General features: G+C 37.2%; 1 protein-coding gene across 1 annotated transcript in view; it reads left to right on the top strand.

Moving 5' to 3' along the window:
• Positions 1-20,493, top strand: part of pde4b.S (phosphodiesterase 4B S homeolog) — a 257,804-nt gene that overhangs the window by 35,943 nt on the left and 201,368 nt on the right. Inside the window, exons 2-3 of the mRNA XM_041591314.1 lie at positions 3,752-3,834; positions 4,380-4,612. Of these exons, the coding sequence (XP_041447248.1) occupies positions 3,793-3,834; positions 4,380-4,612 (275 nt within the window). The 5' untranslated portion in view covers positions 3,752-3,792. The remainder of the gene's footprint in view (positions 1-3,751; positions 3,835-4,379; positions 4,613-20,493) is intronic.

The following is a 20,493-nucleotide window of genomic DNA, read 5'->3' as shown; positions in this document are numbered from 1 at the left end:
CCCCAAGCCCGAACCCAACATCAACCTGTGCCCAACCCAGACCCCCTGACCTGCAACTGACCTGTACCCACCACCCAATAAGTTCCTGTACCTAGTTTACTTACCCTCCGAACCCGGGACCCTGGAAGCGACATCATTGCGAACCAAAAATGACATCACATTGGAGCCAATTGGTAAGGGGACACATTTTGCACATACCTCAGAGGAGGGTGGGAGGGACCAAGGCAGGTTACCCACATGATCAGGGAATCTACATCTTTCTGCCCAAAACCCAATAACTTTGCAGGTATTCCACAGGTACTCAGCCCAAGGTGGCGTTATGGCTATGGCAGGCAGAATGTACCAAGCTTTCCTGTATCTTGGGTTTTCTGATGGTTCCTAGCCAAGGGCATGTTAAGGGAATGCAGGCTGCACTTTGTTAAGTTTTAGCCCATTTTATGCACATTGTGCTCTTATTTTGACTTGCAGAGAGATAGATGGTATTACCTACTGAAAAATCTAATGTCCTAAGCTTCATTATTTTTATTTATGCATAAATATTTATTGTCAAAGCTAGGATTGTGTATATCATGACAATTATATCATTAAATGGCATTTGGAGATTTGTTATTACAGCCTACACAACCAAAATAAAAAAACTAAATTATTTTTATAGCAAAGGGTATGTTGTATATATTGCATTCATTGATGTTACATGTATAACCCTACTTTGACTCCACGTGTATTATGGATGTATATCATTAATATCTTACCATACACAGGTCCTGAATCCCCTTTGCTAAATGAAAAGGTACTGGGAATTTCTCTCAAGTGGGATCTGGAGATACACCCAACAGGTTGCCCCTTTGTGTTACTGCACACACGTGCAGTAATTAATTTAACTTTATAAAACTAGAAAGGAAAAAGAAAATTACAGATAAATATCAACCCTGCCCTGTGGTCTTCCAACTCCTGGCTCAGTCTCTACCTAGGACACAGCCCTACACTACATTCCTAATGGACACACAGTCACAGTCCCAAGAGCTCTTTACCCCAGGTAGTGATACCTGCCCACTATACCTCTCCTTTGGATAGAGGCACTAGCTCCCATGTAGCAGACTATTGCGCACAACCTGTCCTCACACAGGGGAAACATGCTGGGACCTTTCAATACCCTTTCCTTAGGCCAAAACTCATTTAGGGGGTAACACAGAACTGGAACAGGCATCCACAGCGCCTCACAGGATCTTTAATCTTCAGGTTGGCTCCAACACTCATCCTGAGTGTGAGCACTCCCAAGCCTCTTTCACAATTATTGGGGTCCTGGGAACCTCGAGCCTACCAAGGGTTTCACCACCCATATCTGCTGCAGTCTAACCACATCCTGAGATGGAAGGGAAAGGACTGAGCACATGGCTGCTCAGCTTTTTATACTTCTTACATAACAGTGACACCTTCTGGCTATATCTGGAATCTGCCAGCGCTTACTTCAATAGGGACAAAGGACTCTTTCCCAGATACAATTTAGGTCTGTGGAGGAAAAGTTATCCTGGCCCCCCATAATGGAGGGAGCAGTTTCTAAGTGCACATAAGGCCCTTGTAGAAACTGTTCCAAGGTTATGTGTAACATCTGCCAAGTCGTATTGTTTTTGTATTCTGTGCCTAGGAGAATGGTCCTTGAAGCATATCTGCAGTTTTCCCATACCAGTGCCTTATCACTCCCTTACCTTCCTTCTCATGAAGTTTCATACCAGAGGGGTATATAATGTCTGGTCAGTCCTTTGTTCTGTATTCTGTCTCACTTGAGTACAGGATCCACGTACAGTAGCTCGTGTATGTTTATTATATTAATAATAAACTTGGTTAACCCTTTGTACCTCAAGTGATCTCAGGTCTTTGGATTTTTCCCCAACAAGTCCAACACTTAGCTGTCTACAGCAGGGGATTTTCAACCATGTGGGATTTTCAGACAATAGGGGAACTTACCCATATGGATCCCTACACATCCCTACACTATTATTTTGTTCTCAGAGGCAGAGAAAATGTATTGCTCTCTTGCTAAGTTTCACACATTCCAACACATCAATTTTGCAAGAATACGTTGTATCATTTTATAAATGCCTTTGTAGATTTCGAAGTGTGTTTAGGGTCATTGTCTTGTTGGAATATCCAACCCTTGCGTAACTTCAACTTTGTGACTGATGCTTGAACATTATCCTGAATAATTTGTTGATATTGGATTGAATTCATCCGACCCTCAACTTTAACAAGGGCCCAGTCCCTGAACTAGCCACACAGCCCCACAGTATGATGGAACTTCCACCAAATTTGACAGTAGGTTATGTTGGAAAACAACAGACATAGATTGTTCCAGTGCATGTTACTTAATGCAGGGAGGGTCTATTGTTGCTTAGCAATGTGATGTCATGTTTGACCTGTAACCCTGTGTTATTTTCTTCTTCCTCTTCCTGTGTATATTCTCTATGAAAAGTTCCTGTTTTTTTATGCTGAGTTCTATAAAGCAACCAAGTTACTGTTTACACAGAAGTTGGTGTGTATGTCCTCACTTACAAAAAAGCTGCACATGCAGTTCAGATCAGCTCTCTGCTAACAGGTAGCAGGTGTTTTTTTTTTTTGAAATGCAATGTTCTTCTTCTGCCATGCCAAGCACTTTTTGTTATGACAAAATAACTAAATTTTTGTCTCATCAATCCAAAGCACTTTGTTTCAAAATGACTGTGAGCTTTTACATACAACAAGCGACTCTGTGGCGTGAGTACAGAAAGGGCTTCTTTCTTATCACCCTGCCATACAGATGTTCTTTGTGCAAATTGTGCTGAGTTGTAGAACGATGTAGAGATACACCATCTGCAGCAAGATGTTCTTGCAGGTCTTTGGAGATTGGGTTGTCTGTAACCATTCTCACAATCCTCCGCATATGCCGCTCATGTATTTTTCTTGGCCTGCCAGACCTGGGTTTAACAGCAACTGTGCCTGTGGCCTTCCATTTCCTGATTACATTCCTTACAGTTGAAACTGACAGTTTTTACCTGTGAGATTTTTGTAGCCTTCCCCTAAACCATGATACTGAACAATCTTTGTTTTCAGATCTTTTGAGAGTTGCTTTGAGGATCCCATGCTGTCACTCTTCAGAGGAGAGAAGCACAACTTGCAATTGGCCACCATAAATACCTTTTCTAATGACGCGACACACCTGCCTATGAAGTTCAAGGCTTAATGAGCTAATCCAACTAATTTGGTGTTGCCAGTAATCAGTATTGAGCAGTTACATGCATTCAAATTAGCAAAATTACAAAGATACCCAAATGTTTGTACATTTGATTTAATTTTATACAACTGAATACTGCTTCACTAAAAGCATGATTCCAAACCTGTCTTCAGGGTCAGCAGGCAGACAAAACATGGGTTTAAGTAAAAATCAAAATAGGCTCCATATAGGGTTGCCACATGTCTGGACAGCCTGGTCTTTGGAAGGGCTGTCCGGGTGAAAAGTGCCTGTCCAGATATCCAAATTAGGAAATCCAGACAGGACACTGAAGTTAATGACATCGCGATCAGCCAATAGCTAATCACCATATCATCATTCCCACCCCTGCTGTCATTGGTCCCTCCCCCAATGGCAACAGCCCGCCCCCTGACGTTGTGATCTGCCCTGGTTTCCACAAAAAGGTGGCAACCCTATCTTATATTGGGTACAGGCTTTGTGTCTGCTTCCTTAACTCTAACCTTCTGAAACATCTTGTTCTTTTAGGTTTAAATATATGTGTGCCTGCCTAAATATCTGACAGAATAATGAAGAAGAGCAGAAGTGTAATGACAGTAACTGCAGAAGATGTAAGTTTACTTTTCCATGCTATATGTTGATTTTTTGTTAATTTTTAGAGGAGGCTGGTACTTAACTTAAGCTGTAATCTTGTATAATTGCTGATGTAGTAGTACTGTTTGACTAGAGCTGCTTAGGAATGACATAATCTCTAAAAGGACAATCTAACCATGTTTCCAAATGGATTTATTTTTTATTAGCATCACCAATAAAGGGAGGGATCTTGTCAAAGTATACTTAACTTAACCATAAAATATAGTCCTGTTGTGTTTTTTATTATGGCAATTTAAGTAGCGACACCCTTGATTATAGCCAATTATATCTCAGATATTATTGTTACCATAAAATATTGTTAACCATAAAATATATTTACTAGTATTTAGAGTACTAACCAACACCTCTGGTAAGAACCATAATGCTGTTATCTGAATATATTGTTTAAAATTCAAATATAGTCTTTATTGCATAGCCTATAAGCAGTGGAGCACATTATATTTAGATATTTATGTTTGTAGCTTAATATATGCTGATGGCCATCATTCTTCCTTTTTATCAGAATGCCAATAATTTCACTGAGTTTTGTCTGAGCAAGTCCTATAGCTCCTATGGGTACAACATGGGGATAGACCTTTGGAAAGGAAAAAGGTTTTGCTCAGGGACATTGCAGTTACCCCCATTACATCACAGGCAAGTAAGAAGAGCAAAGACACCAGACTACATTCACAGGCCTACAACTTTGCCACTGCTATTGCCTCCGAAGATTGCTGTCACTCCTGTGGAAAAAGACAGGTAAATCACAAGTACACTTATTTTTACGGTATTGATTAAAGGAGCGTTTACATTTCTGAATGATATATGGAATGATGTACCCCATATTACTAATTCTAAGGATGTTAAAATATGCAAGTAAAACAAAGACTGGTTTTCATGTAAATGTATTAAAATGTAAAATTAAAATGTTTACAAAATGTAAAAAAAAATACTAAAATGTAAAACTAAGATCTTAGACTCATGTTTGGTTCATTGAAAATATTTATGAACTTGTGGAAGGGGGCAATTGTGGGTTTTATTCTGGTGCAGGTAACAATGGAGTAATTTTTTTAACGATAGTAATGCAACCCACTTCTGAACTCATTCTAGTCCAACCTTACTTCAGTGTACATTTTTTAAAGCAAACACTAGGAGGTGTTGCTCTACTTTTGAATCTTCTGTTCTTTCTGCAAATATAACCCATTTATGTAAAAAAGGATGATACTAACTGCCAGATCATTTTCAAAACCCTGTCTATTTTTTATGACAGTAGGAAATTGGAATGAGTCACATTTTAGGAATATTAAGGAAATGAGAAACAGCAGAAGAAAACAAATGAGAAATATGGTTATTCTGGTTTATTTCCAGCTCGGCAAGGCTCTTACTATACATAGTAATAAATGCTGTCTGTTTTACCCTATATTCCTTTCCATAGCCCTCTGCGCAGTTGCAGGATGAATATTCTAACATGTTAAGCTTTATGTATTTTCTGTTATGATCAAATAAGTCACTAAAGTATAATCTACTTTTACTTCTAAAAATGTGTGTAATTAGTGTGTGTGTCTACTGTATCTATATATACATATTTATATATAAGCTGATGTGTAATTCGGCATTTTGTAGAGATATCAAAGATAGTATGGTTATATGCTGTCTTAGAATGAGCAACACGTCTGGGTCCAAAGGCACAAAGCAATTATTCAAAAAACAGACTATGAACGTTGTCTCACTTCAGGCATTTATTTGTGCGAATTCAACCAACTTAAAACAATTTTGTGTTAAATCAATTAATTATTTACATACCACATGGCAGTGTCTTATTTGTGTCTCTAAACCTCATTCAAGCCACATCATTAGAATGATTGCCACTGATAAAGGAAAGGAGCTTATCAAAGGCAATTTGTGCCAAAAAGCTCCATGGAGAATCATTTTTTTAAATAGATAGATATGATATAACAATGGAACCCTTTATTAAGTAGAAAAGATATAAATGATATGGCACACAGAGTAGATAGACATGGCTCTATTTACAGTTCACCAAGGCATTGAGGCTGCATTAGACGCAAGCTGTATAACAGAAAGTAAAAGAAGTTCAATTCACATCTTCATTGAACTAAAACATTAAATAATATGGACACTTTAAAATATTCAGTTGTTTTAGCAAATTTGTAAGGGATTGTTTGTTCACCTTCCAACACTTTTTACAGTTCAACCAGTTTCAGATAGTTCACCAGAAATAAAGACTTTTTTGCAGTTATTTTCTCTTTTCTATTTTTGACTGTTTTTCGAATATTGAAGATGAAAGTTTAATTTTTCACCTTCTTTTGTTTTTCTAAAGCAGTCCGGGAGGGGGGGTTACAGACGCTGTAACTGTTCAAAAATGATACTTTTTTTATCTTTGTCCCTGCTGAACAGAATCAGCAGGGACAAATATGTTCCAGTTGTTGCGACAATAAATTGTTGGGGATCATTTGTGATGAGCGAATCTGACACTCTTCACTGAAAAATTCTCTAAAACATTGAAGTCAATGTCCATTTAACGCCAAATTCTTTTGATGGCTGTTTTTTTTCGAAGCAGCTTTTTCTGCACAAAATGCATTGGAGCCAATGGCTGTTTTTTCGCTGTGATTTTTTCCTAGCAAAATACATTATAGGCAGTAGGTGTATTTTTGTTGCAAAATTTTCTGTGCAAAATACAGAATACATCATAGCATTTGACATCTAAAGGCAATCATCACATGATACTGAAGAAATGCACTGCTGATTTACAGGAGGCATGCTAACATCATGCAGAGCACACATATTTACATCATTGGTTGTGTCTGTTATATATTTTATTCCATTTATGGGGGCTTGGCCTAGATATTTATATCTCCTATGTATTATAATGCCTCTAGGGAATGGCCCATGTGCTGTGTTTTGCTGCAGCTGCAATCTGCTATCCCTGAGGCTCAGGTCATTTGGCTCCACTGCAAAAACATCTTTGATTTTTAAACCACTGGTTTGGCAAATATTCATTTATAAATGTAATAGAAGTGGCTAGTTAACTCATTCTTCGCATTGTATTACCAACACCAAATTGTTAAACACTTAAATATTAAATTCAGGTTCATTTGGGTGCATCAGTGTTAAAACCAAAATGTTTCTTTATAAGTATTGCTAGGTTAGTGAATGCGTGTATTCCAAATCCTATGCACACTACTATTTTAATATGCTTTCAAAAACAGCAGTTATCGTCCAGCGAGCTACCTTTGCTGTGTATTAACCAAGTACAACATTCCTTTAAAAATGTACCGCTTGCCTTGGATAAATTGCCATGGATTGTAGAAAGGAGAGCACTCGACAAAGCAAGTTTCAGGCCCAGAGCTGTGCCCTTTCTCAAGTGTAACACTAATATACATTCCTTTAAAAAATTTTACTTTTTTTTTAACAAAATCGCTAGCTTGCAGTTCCCCCCCCCCCCAAGCTCCACTGGCTCTGAGCAGAAAGCATAAATCTTTAGGCGCAGAAGCAGAGAGCTTACACCCCTGAATATGTTCCTTTTGCAGTATCAGGTGCTATGCTGGGGGACCCACGCCTGCTTCAAGGGTCAAACAATCCAATGGAGAAAATGCCAGCAGCACACTGAAAATTTGAAAAAGTGTAAGGTTTATTTAAACTCAAAACACAGAAGAAAGGCAAAGTTTCGGGCCACCCGGACCCCTTATCAAGCCTCAGAGAAGGGGGTGATTTGCAGGCAAGAGATTTTTTTAAATGGTATGAATTTTTAAATTACTGCATATTGCAAATAGGTTCCTTTTTTAATGGAGAACCCATGACCAGGCTTTTCATATTGACTCTACAACCCCTTTAGCCAATAGATTCCTGTATTGCAGCAAGACTAAATCTTATATGACCATTAATGATATTGAGATACAGCAATGCACAGCAGTCCTAAAACATGGGGTGTCACAACAAATGGGGATGTTCACCCAGATGTGCAAAATGAGTGGTTTATTGGTTAGGGGTTAAATCTATTGCAGGATTTTAGATTTGGCCTATACATTTTTCTTAAGTGGATGCATTTAGTGCCACTTGCAGGAATAAATCACTCGAATTAGCAATGAAAACAGCTTTCTGGTATGTACAGTATTTATACAATCCTTGTTTATTTCTTGCATCTCTTCCACTTCTGGAATCTATTTATGGACCAATATATTGCTCATCACATCTTCACACCAAACCAAGAATAGCTTTTCAAAAAAGCCCTCTTCACATAGAATACCCTTTTAAATATCGTAGTGTTATCCTTGATGTCTAGCATCATAAAAAAACACATTTACTAAGCACATACTGACCTCTGTTATATGAGAAAGTAAAATAGGTTTCTCTGGTAACCATAGAAACAATAATAATAACACAGCAATAATGGTAGAGTTAGAAGGAAATGTTATGTAGCTTTTTATTTTTAATTTAAAAAGTTCATTTTTATACACATATTGAGCCAGGTTCAATTCAGTGATATAAAGTTATCTTATGGTTAATCACTTCAAACTTATGGACTCAAAGATTCAATTCAAAGAGGAAAAAGGTTTCTCCAAATTCAGTTCCAGCATTTTCCCCTAGACTTGAGTTTTCACGTGCTAAACCATGCAATATGTTTTTCTGAATTGAATGGTCTCCAAATGACCTTCCCCATAGGCTAACATTGGGTTCGGTAGCTTTTAGGTGGCGAACTAGGGGGTCAAAGTTTTTTCTTAAAGAGACAGTACTTCGACTATCGAATGGTCGAATAGTCGAAAGATTTTTAGTTCGAATCCTTTGATTCGAAGTCGTAGTCGAAGGTCGAAGTAGCCCATTCGATGGTCGAAGTAGCCAAAAAAACACTTCGAAATACAACGTTTTTTTTCTTCTATTCCTTCACTCGAAGTTGAATTGGCCCCTAAATATCACTCACTTGCCATCCTAGAGTGTGAAAAAAATATCAACTTGCGAGTTGCGGCATTACTAGAAATGAATGGAGAGATATTATATTCCAAGGGACTTTCTATACTTGTTAGCTTACTTAGGGTGATTTGAAAGATAGCAGCTGACATATGCAGGATTATAGATTACTAAACCATGCTTAATGCCATGCATGTATGAGCAGTACCCCAAGTCCGTCTGCTGCTAAACCTAAAGATTTATGAACAGAACAAGCTATTCTGCCACTGAAAATGGAATATCAGTGTTCGCTTCCCTTTATGCACAGTTACTGTCTCACTTAATGACTGCTATTGTGAGGATATTTTTAAACTGATATCCCTGTTTAATTTACAGAGTCTTTTGTGCTTAGCTTCTTTGTCAGAAACTCTCTGTCAGAGCGTTTTCTCATGGGAAGCATCACGAGAGTGTTCATTTTTGGGATTTGAAGCTAATAGTTTTTTTTTTCCAATAATTAAATCTTGTTTTCATCCTTCCAAGCAAACTATCTTCCTTTCTAATTTGACCCATCAACATTTGGTGTATAACATATGTTTCCTATCATTTTGGAGTTCACTGTTCAAAGTTTCATGAGTAAAAATGAATGGAATTTGTTGGTCCAAATCAATGATCCCTGATACCAAGCAAATGCCTTCACCAGGCACTTAATATAGGGCTTTGAAGTGTGTATAAGCATATGTCTACGAATCACAGTGCAAGAGTTCATTTCTGCTTGTTGCCCAAAGCTTTATAGGAGGTGATCTACTATATTCCCATTTTTGAATCTTGGAGTTCTTCCTTAAAGGAACAGTAACTTCAAAAAATAAAAGTGTTTTAAAGTAATGAAAATATAATGCAGTGTTGCCCTGCACTGGTAAAACTGCTGTGTTTGCTTAAGAAACACTACTATTGTTTATATAAATAAGCTGCTGTGTAGCAAGGGGGGGGCAGCCATTCAAAGGACAAAAGGCTCAGGTTACACAGCAGATAAGCTCTGTAGAACATAATGGTGTTATCTGTTATCCATTAGTTAACCTGTGCCATATAGCTGTTTTTCAATTTCCACCATTGCTCCACAGCAGCTTGTTCATATGAACTAAAGTAGTGTTTCTGAAGCAAACAGATCATTTTTACCAGTGCAGGGCAACACTACATGATATTTTCATTACTTTAAAAAATTTAAATTTTTTGGTGTTACTGTTCCTTTAAATGGGTGCGCTTTCCCAGGAACAGGGCTTGTATGCCACCAGGGCAGGTTTAATGATCTAATAAAGCTAGAATGGAAATTTTAGGAAAAACACCTGCATCCCTGTGGCAGCTTACCATGCTGAATATAGGCAGAGGTGATCATCTTTCTATTATTTGAATTCACAGAAGCATGTATTTTGGTAAGGCATTGGGGCTTAGGGATTCACTGAATAGAGGCATCCCACTTGTATTTTGGAAACAATTTTTTTTTTACATCTGAAATAACTGGTCCCTAAACCTAGCATTGCATATCCTCTTTGGTTTGGTCACACATGCCTCATTACAGCAGTGATATGAGTATTTACAATGTCAAGTGCAATGTGCAAAGTTTGACTTCAAATGCACACAATGTTTATTGTGTTTATAATGCAGCATTTTTCAAAACATAGTTCATCATAGTTGTGCCTGCCCCATTTGCACACAATGCATAAAAGTATATACATTTGTGACTGCATGTTAATTGCAAATTGGATGTAAGTTGCAACTAGCAGTCATGATTCATGATTGTGTCATTCCGGTGCCCTGTGTTAAAATGTTGTTACAGTGTGATTCTTTTGGTACAAGTCAGCTGTGCCTATTGATGCAACCTAGTGTGGGAATCCTGGAAAAACAATCAAATTCTGCATGCATTAATGCAGAATTCAGCAGAAGAGGCAGGATGAACCAATGGCATTTTGCACAAATACTTTAAAAAACTTTAATGAATAAGCACAAGTCCATTTTAACTTTACTGCACTTGTGGCTATGTAAGGGCTGGATAGGGTAAGGGGTAGAGATGTCGCGAACTGTTCGCCGGCGAACTTGTTCGCGCGAACATCGGGTGTTCGCGCTCGCCGGAAGTTCGCGAACGTCGCGCGACGTTCGCCATTTTGGGTTCGCCATTGTTGGCGCTTTTTTTTGCCCTCTCACCCCAGACCAGCAGGTACATGGCAGCCAATCAGGAAGCTCTCCCCTGGACCACTCCCCTTCCCTATAAAAACCGAAGCCCTGCAGCGTTTTTTCACTCTGCCTGTGTGTGCTGAAGAGATAGTGTAGGGAGAGAGCTGCTGCCTGTTAGTGATTTCAGGGACAGTTGAAAGTTTGCTGGCTAGTAATTGTTTTGATACTGCTCTGTTATTGGAGGGACAGAAGTCTGCAGGGGTTTGAGGGACATTTAAGCTTAGGTAGCTTTGCTGGCTAGTAATCTACCTTCTACTGCAGTGCTCTGTATGTAGCTGCAGTGGGCAGCTGTCCTGCTTCTGATCTCATCTGCTGACTGCTGCAATAACAGTAGTCCTTGTAAGGACTGCTTTTATTTATTTTTTTGTTGTTTTACTACTACTACTACTACTACTACTATAAGAGCCCAGTGCTATTAGTCTAGCAGTGTTGGGGAGTGGGACTGGTGTGCTAATCTGCTGCTCCTAGTAGTTCAGCAGCACCAACTTTAATTTTTTTTTTTTAATATTCATTTTTTTTTATTTTACTTTTTTTTATTTTACTACCGCTGTAGTAGTGTATAAGTTGACCTTTTAGGCATTATTTGCCCTGTAGGCATTATTTGCACACTGTTTTCTTCAACCCGCCATCGAGCTGTGTGAGCTTGTTCACATTTTGTCTAAATATTGATAATATTATCGTCTCTAGAAAAACCACTTGAGTTACTTTTTTTCAAGCAGCATTCATATATTTTACGTAATCCGTATCCACCGCTGTAGTAGTGTATACGTTGACCTTGTAGGCATTGTTTGCCCAGTTTTTTTGGCCACAGCCACTGAAGCACAGAGGCCAGAAAAAATATGCCATATAAATGCTGAAAATAGTCATTTTTTGCCATACGTTGACTCAACGTATATGGCAAAAAATGACTATTTTCAGCATTTATGTGGCATATTTTTTCTGGCAACTGTGCTTCAGTGGCTGCAACCAAAAAAACTGGGCAAACAATGTCTACAAGGTCAACGTATGGCGAAAAATTACTATTTTCAGCATTTATATGGCATATTTTTTCTGGCAACTGTGCTTCAGTGGCTGCGTCCAAAAAAACTGGGCAAACAATGTCTACAAGGTCAACGTATGGCGAAAAATGACTATTTTCAGCATTTATATGGCATATTTTTTCTGGCAACTGTGCTTCAGTGGCTGCGTCCAAAAAAACTGGGCAAACAATGCCTACAAGGTCAACGTATGGCAGTTGTTTAAAGAGAACAGTAGATTACTAGCCAGCAAAGCTACCTAAGCTAAAATGTCCCTCAAATCCCTGCAGACTTCTGTCCCTCCAATACAGAGCAGTATCAAGCAGATTACTAGCCAGCAAACTTACTATCATCTGTCCCTGAAATCACTAACAGCTCTCCCCCTACACTATCTCTTCCAAGCACACACAGGCAGATTTTTCAGATACATTTTTGCCCTTGATCCCCCTCTGGCATGCCACTGTCCAGGTCGTTGCACCCTTTAAACAACTTTAAAATCATTTTTCTGGCCAGAAATGTCTTTTCTAGATGTTAAAGTTCGCCTTCCCATTGAAGTCTATGGGGTTCGCGAACCGTTCGCGAACCGCTCGCATTTTTGCGCAAGTTCGCGAATATGTTCGCGAACTTTTTTTCCGACGTTCGCTACATCCCTAGTAAGGGGATGGAAAACACCTGTTGCTTCATTCTCCTTTTTAATGTATACTTGCAACAATTAATTTTCTGTCAAACGTTTGAAAAGCTCTTCAATAGAAACATTGATTATCTGCACAATGGGTGCACTGTGTACTGTGGATGCATGTAAGCTCCTTGTTCAATTATAGGCAGACATATAGGAAGTTCTCCTGCTCATGCACAAATGATCTGCCCTGTACTGAGAGACAGTATCTGTATCTGTGCCAAAGTTTTTTGTATTGCAATTTAAGCTATGCATACGGTATAATGTAACTGACTTATAACACAGTGCTTTGACATTTTTGTTTTGGAAGCTGCACAGTTTGTATAATCTGATCTTGGAAATTTTATTAGTTGTTAGTGATTCTCTCAATATTTAGGTTACTAATGAAATGTAATGCACTAGATGGACAAATAGCTTTTAAATATAATGGTCTGTTTCTGGACAGTATAAATGATAGCTTTGTTTGAAAACAGAATTATAGTGATTATTGGAAGTCTCCTTGACAACGAGCTTAAAATATAGATTGCTTGATTGTTTCAGAGTGAAAGAGGCTTCTGGGTTTTATCTCAAAACCTAAATATCTAGACATCGATTTATTTGGGTCGGTCAGGGATTTCCAGATTAAATTATTAAAAAATAAGATGTTTTATGGACTATAGAGTAAACACACCCCAGAGTTGCAGGAGGCCCAGGAGACAGAGGGACCCAGACCACTGGGTCCACTGCAGTGGGAATGCAAATGTTGCGGCTAGAAAGTGGCTGATGAGTGGGGGATTTCTGTGCAGCAGACCCAGTGGTCTGGGTCCCTCTGTCTTCTGGGCCTCCTGCAACTCTGGGGTGTGCTTACTCTATAGTTGGTATGGAGGAGAATGATTTGGGGTCATATTCAATGCGATATTTGATCAAGCTAATGAAAAGGGATTAGTATAAAAAGGTAAAAGGGTGATCTGGGATCCCGCTGTTCACTCCCTCTGCCGGTGCCCAATATCCGCTCTCCTTCGGGTGTAGTATTTCAGGTCAGGACTGACTTTTCCAACATTGTTTAAAAACCAGGAGTTAAGCAAATGCTTATTTCAATACCAATGACATGTACAAATAACTTTTAAAGGACTAACAGTTTTAGATAAATTCATATTGGAAAGTTGCTTATAATTGTGTTTTTTTAATTGGGCAAAAACAGATTTTTTTGGATTGACATGTTCTTTAATATGCCAATCAATATGATATAAACTATACGTTGCTCTAGTATTCATTTTGGAGGTACAGTTTTCCTTTGAATCCAAAAAAGGGGCTTGGCGCAAGGATATAGGTAAAAAATATAGGGGTGACATTTTTGCAGTTAATCCTCATAAAGTAATGGGATGAAGGCTGTCACAAAAACTATTTATAAAAAAAACATATGCTCCAGAGAAAGCAAGCAGTTAAGACAGCTTCTTTTGGAATCATACATGCACTAATGCAGAAACTTGTGCCATCATAGAATGCAACTATTAATGAAGAACCTGGTCAAAGCTTGGACAAATAAATATAATTGTAATTGTGAACTTTTTCCAGGTTCACCTTAAAAATACAAAGGTGAGTGTTTTAAAATGTGCTTATCCTTAGCAAAGAAGCTGTGACAACACTATACATCTACTAAAATCAAAATCAAAATAAAGACAGATAACATTTCAAATTCAACGGATGAAATTCAAATTCCCCTACAGCTGCTGCTCTTCATGAAAGGCGACGTATTGCTGCTAGTATGCTAACAAAGGCATGACCTGATGCAGTCCATTCATGTACAAGGATATACCTTGCTGCTGCTTTCCCCATCTGTTAAATTAAAGGTCATAGGGAGATGCAAGAACTGCCATCTTCACTGTGCTCTGTAAAGTCAGTTGTCAGGTGACTAGACAGAAAGTGGCTAAAACCCACCTATTCAACACATCATACTAGTTCTGCTCCAAACCAACTAGCCAACCCTTCACAATTCATCTTTTTGCTAGAACTGTATGCCAAGATGTGCAAAGAGTATACTTGAAAAATGTATATACATAAAGCAGAATTGTTATCCTTTATTATATGTAGGTGTGTTCCTTTGTATGCACCCTTTGTACTATTATTGGATAGATCTGCAGAGTATTGTGACCCTTTATACAGACTTCATGTGTAATAATAATAATACTAGGCCCTAAAAATGTCATCAGTCTTTTCTGTTTCTACCATAGGCCTATGTAGCACCTATATAATTTAGAACATACTACCTATAAGAATTAACAAACAATTAAAGCTGCACGGTCCTATATTGGTTGAAAAATTACATGTTCATAGGGTGTTAAACATAAGCATCTCAAAAGCGCTACACAAAATTTATTTTGGCTTTAACCCTTTCTCACCCTGTAACGACTGTGTCCTGGGTGTAAAGACCCCAGGTCCAACACTTCAGCGTAAACCACAATAAAAAGAAGCCACCTGAAGACAGGAAAACACTCCCCCGACATATCGAGTGGTCCGGGTGGATCGCCCCGAACCCGTAGCAATGGGTGTTTGTATGCGATATGAAGAAGATCGGCAAGCACTCCGGAAACCCCTCTTTTGGTAAAATTCAGCTTTTATTTCAACAAGTTATAACCATTACATCCTGACGCGTTTCATATCTGAACGATACGTTATCATAGGCCTATGATTACATATCGTTCCGATGCGAAACGCGTCAGGATGTAATGGTTTTAACTAGTTAAAATAAAAGCTGAATTTTACCAAAAGAGAGGTTTTCGGAGTGCTTGCCGATCTTCTTCATATCGCATACTACCTATAAGAGTTTATTTATGAATGTGATTTGACATAAGATCACTTGATGCAAGTAAGTAGTGGATATTCATGCATCCAGGTAAGGGAACCCCAGAATCCCCTCCAGTTCCAGGCAGATAGTAATTCAAGGGTTACCTATTTTTCTTTTATGAATAGCATTGAGGTGCATTGAGTTTGCATCCATTTTAATCCTTTGTGCTTGTGTTTGTAAATAATAATAATAATAATAATAATAAAATATAATAAAATAATAATGCCTTCAGCATCAGATTCTCTGATTGGACCTATGAGGTCCAGTCTGACAATAGTTAAATCAGATGCAAAGCAGAAAGCAGGCATATGCTTTTCTATCAGTAACAAAACTATTGATAAGATTTCTGCTTAAATTCTGCTATCATTAGCCCATTCAATCAATGGTTTAATATTAGGTGCATAATAGCATGTGACTTTTAACATGTACAAACCACACTACATTGGGTGAATCAACTCCTATGCTTTTTACTAATCGAGACAAAAAGTCACATATAATGAGCCCTGAATATGCATGAACAGCTTTATGAGCATTCACAAACTGATCATTTAGATTTCAAGGAATCTGAGTTGCTGCTAGAAAAAGCCCATTTATATTCTTATCATTGGCAGCACATTGGAGACAAATGTATGGTGCTCAGAGCCATTGAAAAGCTCACTAATTAGGTCAGCGAAGAGGATGCTAGCAGAGGAGAATAGCTCTACTATTAATTCTGTAATGGTTCATCTGCTTTTTCTGTAAAATAAACTGATTTTCTCTGAGCTATACATGATAGAATAAGAAATGATTGAACATTTTTATCCATTTGGGTATTTACAGTATTTATTTTACTGCAAGTAAAAAACACAAAAATGGAGCCGGCTCGAGCTCACCGCTAACTTCTCCCTCTGCCAGGTGCTCAGTCTCCAGTGTACCCACTGTATTGCACACAAAAAAACTAGAAATAGACAGCACTTCTGGCCTTGTTTTATTATAGCAGGTAGCTTTACAAAACCTAACGCGTTTCCGGATGAGATCCCTTAATCATAGGCTAAATTTCCGTTACAGACAGCTGTGATTTTATACAAAATATTATAGTGACCCCTAGTGGCTTAATTTAAAATGCTTTTTATTTTAAATATATTAAAATTTTTCATGAAGCTAATTAAATATAATATGCAAAAAATACATATATACAAAAAGTATTTTTCATAAAAGTAGTTAAAAGCTAAACAGTGTATTTGTATACCCGATGTTTTAATTCAAAAATGGTATAATACCTAAGTACGCTTCAATGGATACGTGGTGGGATTTCACTCTATTTATTTGTTAACTCATTCTTTGCCTTGTTACGATCTTGTTAGCGTGTATCCATTTTCTTTGTGCCTCTTATACAAATAAGGTCTATTCAATAGATCACTCTAAACAGTTTAAAAGGGAAAAAGGGGGGGGGGTAAAGTACATAAGTCTATGTTTTTTGACCTATATCATCATCAAATGATATAGGTCAAAAAACATAGACTTATGTACTTTACACCCCCCTTTTTTCCCTTTTAAACTGTTTACGGGGATATTTTTAATAGACCTTATTTGTATAAGAGGCACAAAGGAAGTGGATACACGCTAACAAGATCGTAACAAGGCAAAGAATGAGTTAACAAATAAATAGAGTGAAATCCCACCACGTATCCATTGAAGCATAATTAGGTGTTATACCATTTTTGAATTAAAACATGGGTATACAAATACACTGTTTGTCTTTTAACTACTTTTATGAGAAATTATTTTTGTATATATGTATTTTTTGCATATTATATTTTATCAGCTTCATACAATTTTTTAATATATTTAAAATAAAAAGCATTTTAAATTAAGCCCATTAGGGGTCACTATAATATTTTGTATGAAATCACAGCTGTCTGTAACGGAAATTTAGCCTATGATTAAGGGATCTCATCCCGAAACATTTTAGGTTTTGTAAAGCTACCTGCTTTAATAAAACAAGCCCAGAAGTGCCGTCTATTTCTTGTTTTTTCAGTATTTATTGTACCCTTGCTTTAAGTAACCTTTAAGTAACCTGCGAGAACCGCTTTTTCTTAACTGTGGTCATTTTCTGTTGAGGGCATGGGAGGCCAGCACCCCAGTGGTCTTAGATGACATTCTCTGTTGCCATGGCATTTACTAATATCACCTCATATATCATATATACTAAGTTGACAGAAGTGGCTGCTAAACATGGCTCAACCATATCGGTGCTATAATTATTAATTGCTTTTTCTGAAGCAGATTATATTAGTGCTATATTCTAAAGCATCAATTTATTAAGGGGATTTTAGAGTGTGATAAAACAAATACAATTTCCAGAGCCCATTTAACCAAGATCACTTTTATAAATTTTGGATTTTGTAGCACACATATAACTTTTCCCTACCATTGCCCCCAAGCCACCAAAGCAGTTTCACAGTGTTAACTTCAGCCTAAAACTAAAAGTATCACCTTACCATTCTATGCCACATAATGTCTAGTGATGTTATATGACAAGTGTACAATAGTGAGTCTGAGAAATATTGGTACCTGCAAATTTATTATTAGTGATTTCATTGATAAAAATAACATAAATGCTAACTATTAATTCATTAGCTGTAATTCATTTGATAACACACTCACACAAATTGTATTATATTATTAATAATAATGTATTGCTATTGTATTGCTATTTTTTTACTTGGTTTTACAGAACAATACAAATAAATTTGGTAAGAGCGTTGCATGAACCCCAATGCAGATCAAGATATCTTCAGGACTTCTCCCACTGACTTATATACAACCTCGGCAGGTCTGAGATGCCGGATTTTTGGATTCTGACTTTATTCATCCTTGGGGTATAATAAATCCTGAAAAATTCCAGTTTTTTTTACACTAAAAATTCAGATTTTATTGTCAAAAAAGCTAAAATTTTTCGAGTTTTTGGCATTCAGACTTTAATAAATAAACCCCATTATGTATTGGTAATTCATATAAAACTATTTATGCATCTTATCTTTTGCAACAGTTAAATTTTGACAGCAAAAGATCAAGATGATTTAAAGCACACCAGTTTTTATCCTTGTGCAACTAATGACAACTATTAAGAAGACATGAGAGCTTCCGTTTTTGTTTTTTGCAATAGAAATTATCAGCATTATTAGGAAATTAGTTCTAGATGTTGCACTGTGTAATGTGGCAGTTGAGATTTGTTGAGTGGCAACAGATTAACTTTCTTATTCTGACTGTAAAGCTTCAATTTTATTGTAATCACTATTTTTAAATTATCTTTCTTTTCAGGTACTCTCATCTATTCAGACTTAGAAACTGTTGTCTAGTTGCTAGGGTAAAGAAACCCAAGCAACCAGATAGAGTTTGAAATTGCAAGTCTGAGAAATGTAGAACAAAAAAATTAAAATCATTCAAAAACCACAAGATAAAAAATGAACTCTAATCTGAAAAAGTTGCTGTTTACGTGGGACAATCCAAAAAAAGTTGCTGTTTTTCCCAATCTGATTTTTTTGTGGTTCTTTAATGATAAATAAGGGTAAATCATGGATTCGAGATTGGTCGGACTTTTTTTATTTAAAACATTGGATTTTGATAAACAACCCCCTAAGTTTTCACATACCATTAAAAACAAATTTTACAATGTATTATATTGTGTTGTATTATATTTATTTATAATACACAAAAGCTATGAATATCTTGTAAATTATATCCTTATAACCGGTGAGTTCTGATGTCATCAGTTATAAACGGTGAGTTCTGATGTCATTTCTGTCACATGACTCACTGAAATGTGTGTATTATAATAAATAAAGTACCCCCAGTTACAAAATATGAGGATATAAGAAGTTACCTTGGCGTTCCTTTGGCCTCATGTTTTTATATGGTCATGAAACTCCTTGGGAACACTGAACTTTATTCACTATAAATAGCCCTACAAGTGTACGTAATGCTTTACAAATGCAAGCTGGAAACATTTAATATGTACAGGTATGGGATTTGTTATCCAGAAAGCTTCAAACTACAGAAATCTCATCTCCTATAGACTCAATTGTAACCAAATAATTAATGTTTTTTTACACAATTTGATTTTTTCTCTGTCGTTCAAAAACAGTTTCTTGTACTTGATATAATTAATCCTTATTCAGGGCCTTTTTAGCAAAGTCCCCCCCCCCAGTGCTTACCTTTCCTGTGCCAGAGGTAATCTGCATCACTAGTGAGGTGAGCGCAATTGCACTCTCTCTCTCTCACCAAAAGAGCATCGTTGGCGCAGCACCCCTGTCCTTATTGGAGCAAAACAAACCTAATTAAATACATTTTTAGTAGACTTAGGCTGGGGCACATGGAGTGTTGACTCCTCTGCTCTCGACTGTATTCTTTTTGCAGGCTGAGAGAAGAGGATCCATTGATTTCCTCAGGTCCTGAGCACTCTGGATAACAGGTCTCATACCTACCTGTTGTAAAAAGTAAGCATTAATGTCCTGAAGAATTTAAATTATAGTTGATAATGGCCGATTTAGGTAGAGGTGGCAAAGTATGGTGTATGCAGTTTATACAGCATACAAGATCAGACACAACCAGACAAATACTTGATTTCCTATGAATTTCACCAGATTGTAAAACAGTACAACACTATGAGATGAAGGTTTCAGAAACTTATGGGAAAAAGCACAAATTTTAGCAAAATATGATATAGCAAAATTCTGATTAGAGTTGACTAGTCACATTAATAGATAATATCTGCAAAATAGTGATCAAATGCTCAAAGTGCTGCTAATGTATCCATTCCTCAGAGAACTTCCCTTTGTATCCCCAGAAATTGGGTTACATTTACAACATTATATCTGGCATCATGCCATCCAAACCAGTTTACTAGAGGAAAATCCAGTTCTTAAATAGGCTATTTTGCCCTATACTTACTGAAATAAACTGCAGCAGTGTAGTTTGACCAGCTGCTTTTTTTTGTTTTCCAGAAATGTCTTTT

Source organism: Xenopus laevis, chromosome 4S (genome assembly GCF_017654675.1).
Source record: "Xenopus laevis strain J_2021 chromosome 4S, Xenopus_laevis_v10.1, whole genome shotgun sequence".
In the NCBI taxonomy this organism is placed as follows: Eukaryota; Metazoa; Chordata; class Amphibia; order Anura; family Pipidae; genus Xenopus; species Xenopus laevis.
The sequence above is the reverse complement of the archived record's forward strand: the minus strand, read 5'-3'. Positions and strand labels throughout refer to the sequence as shown.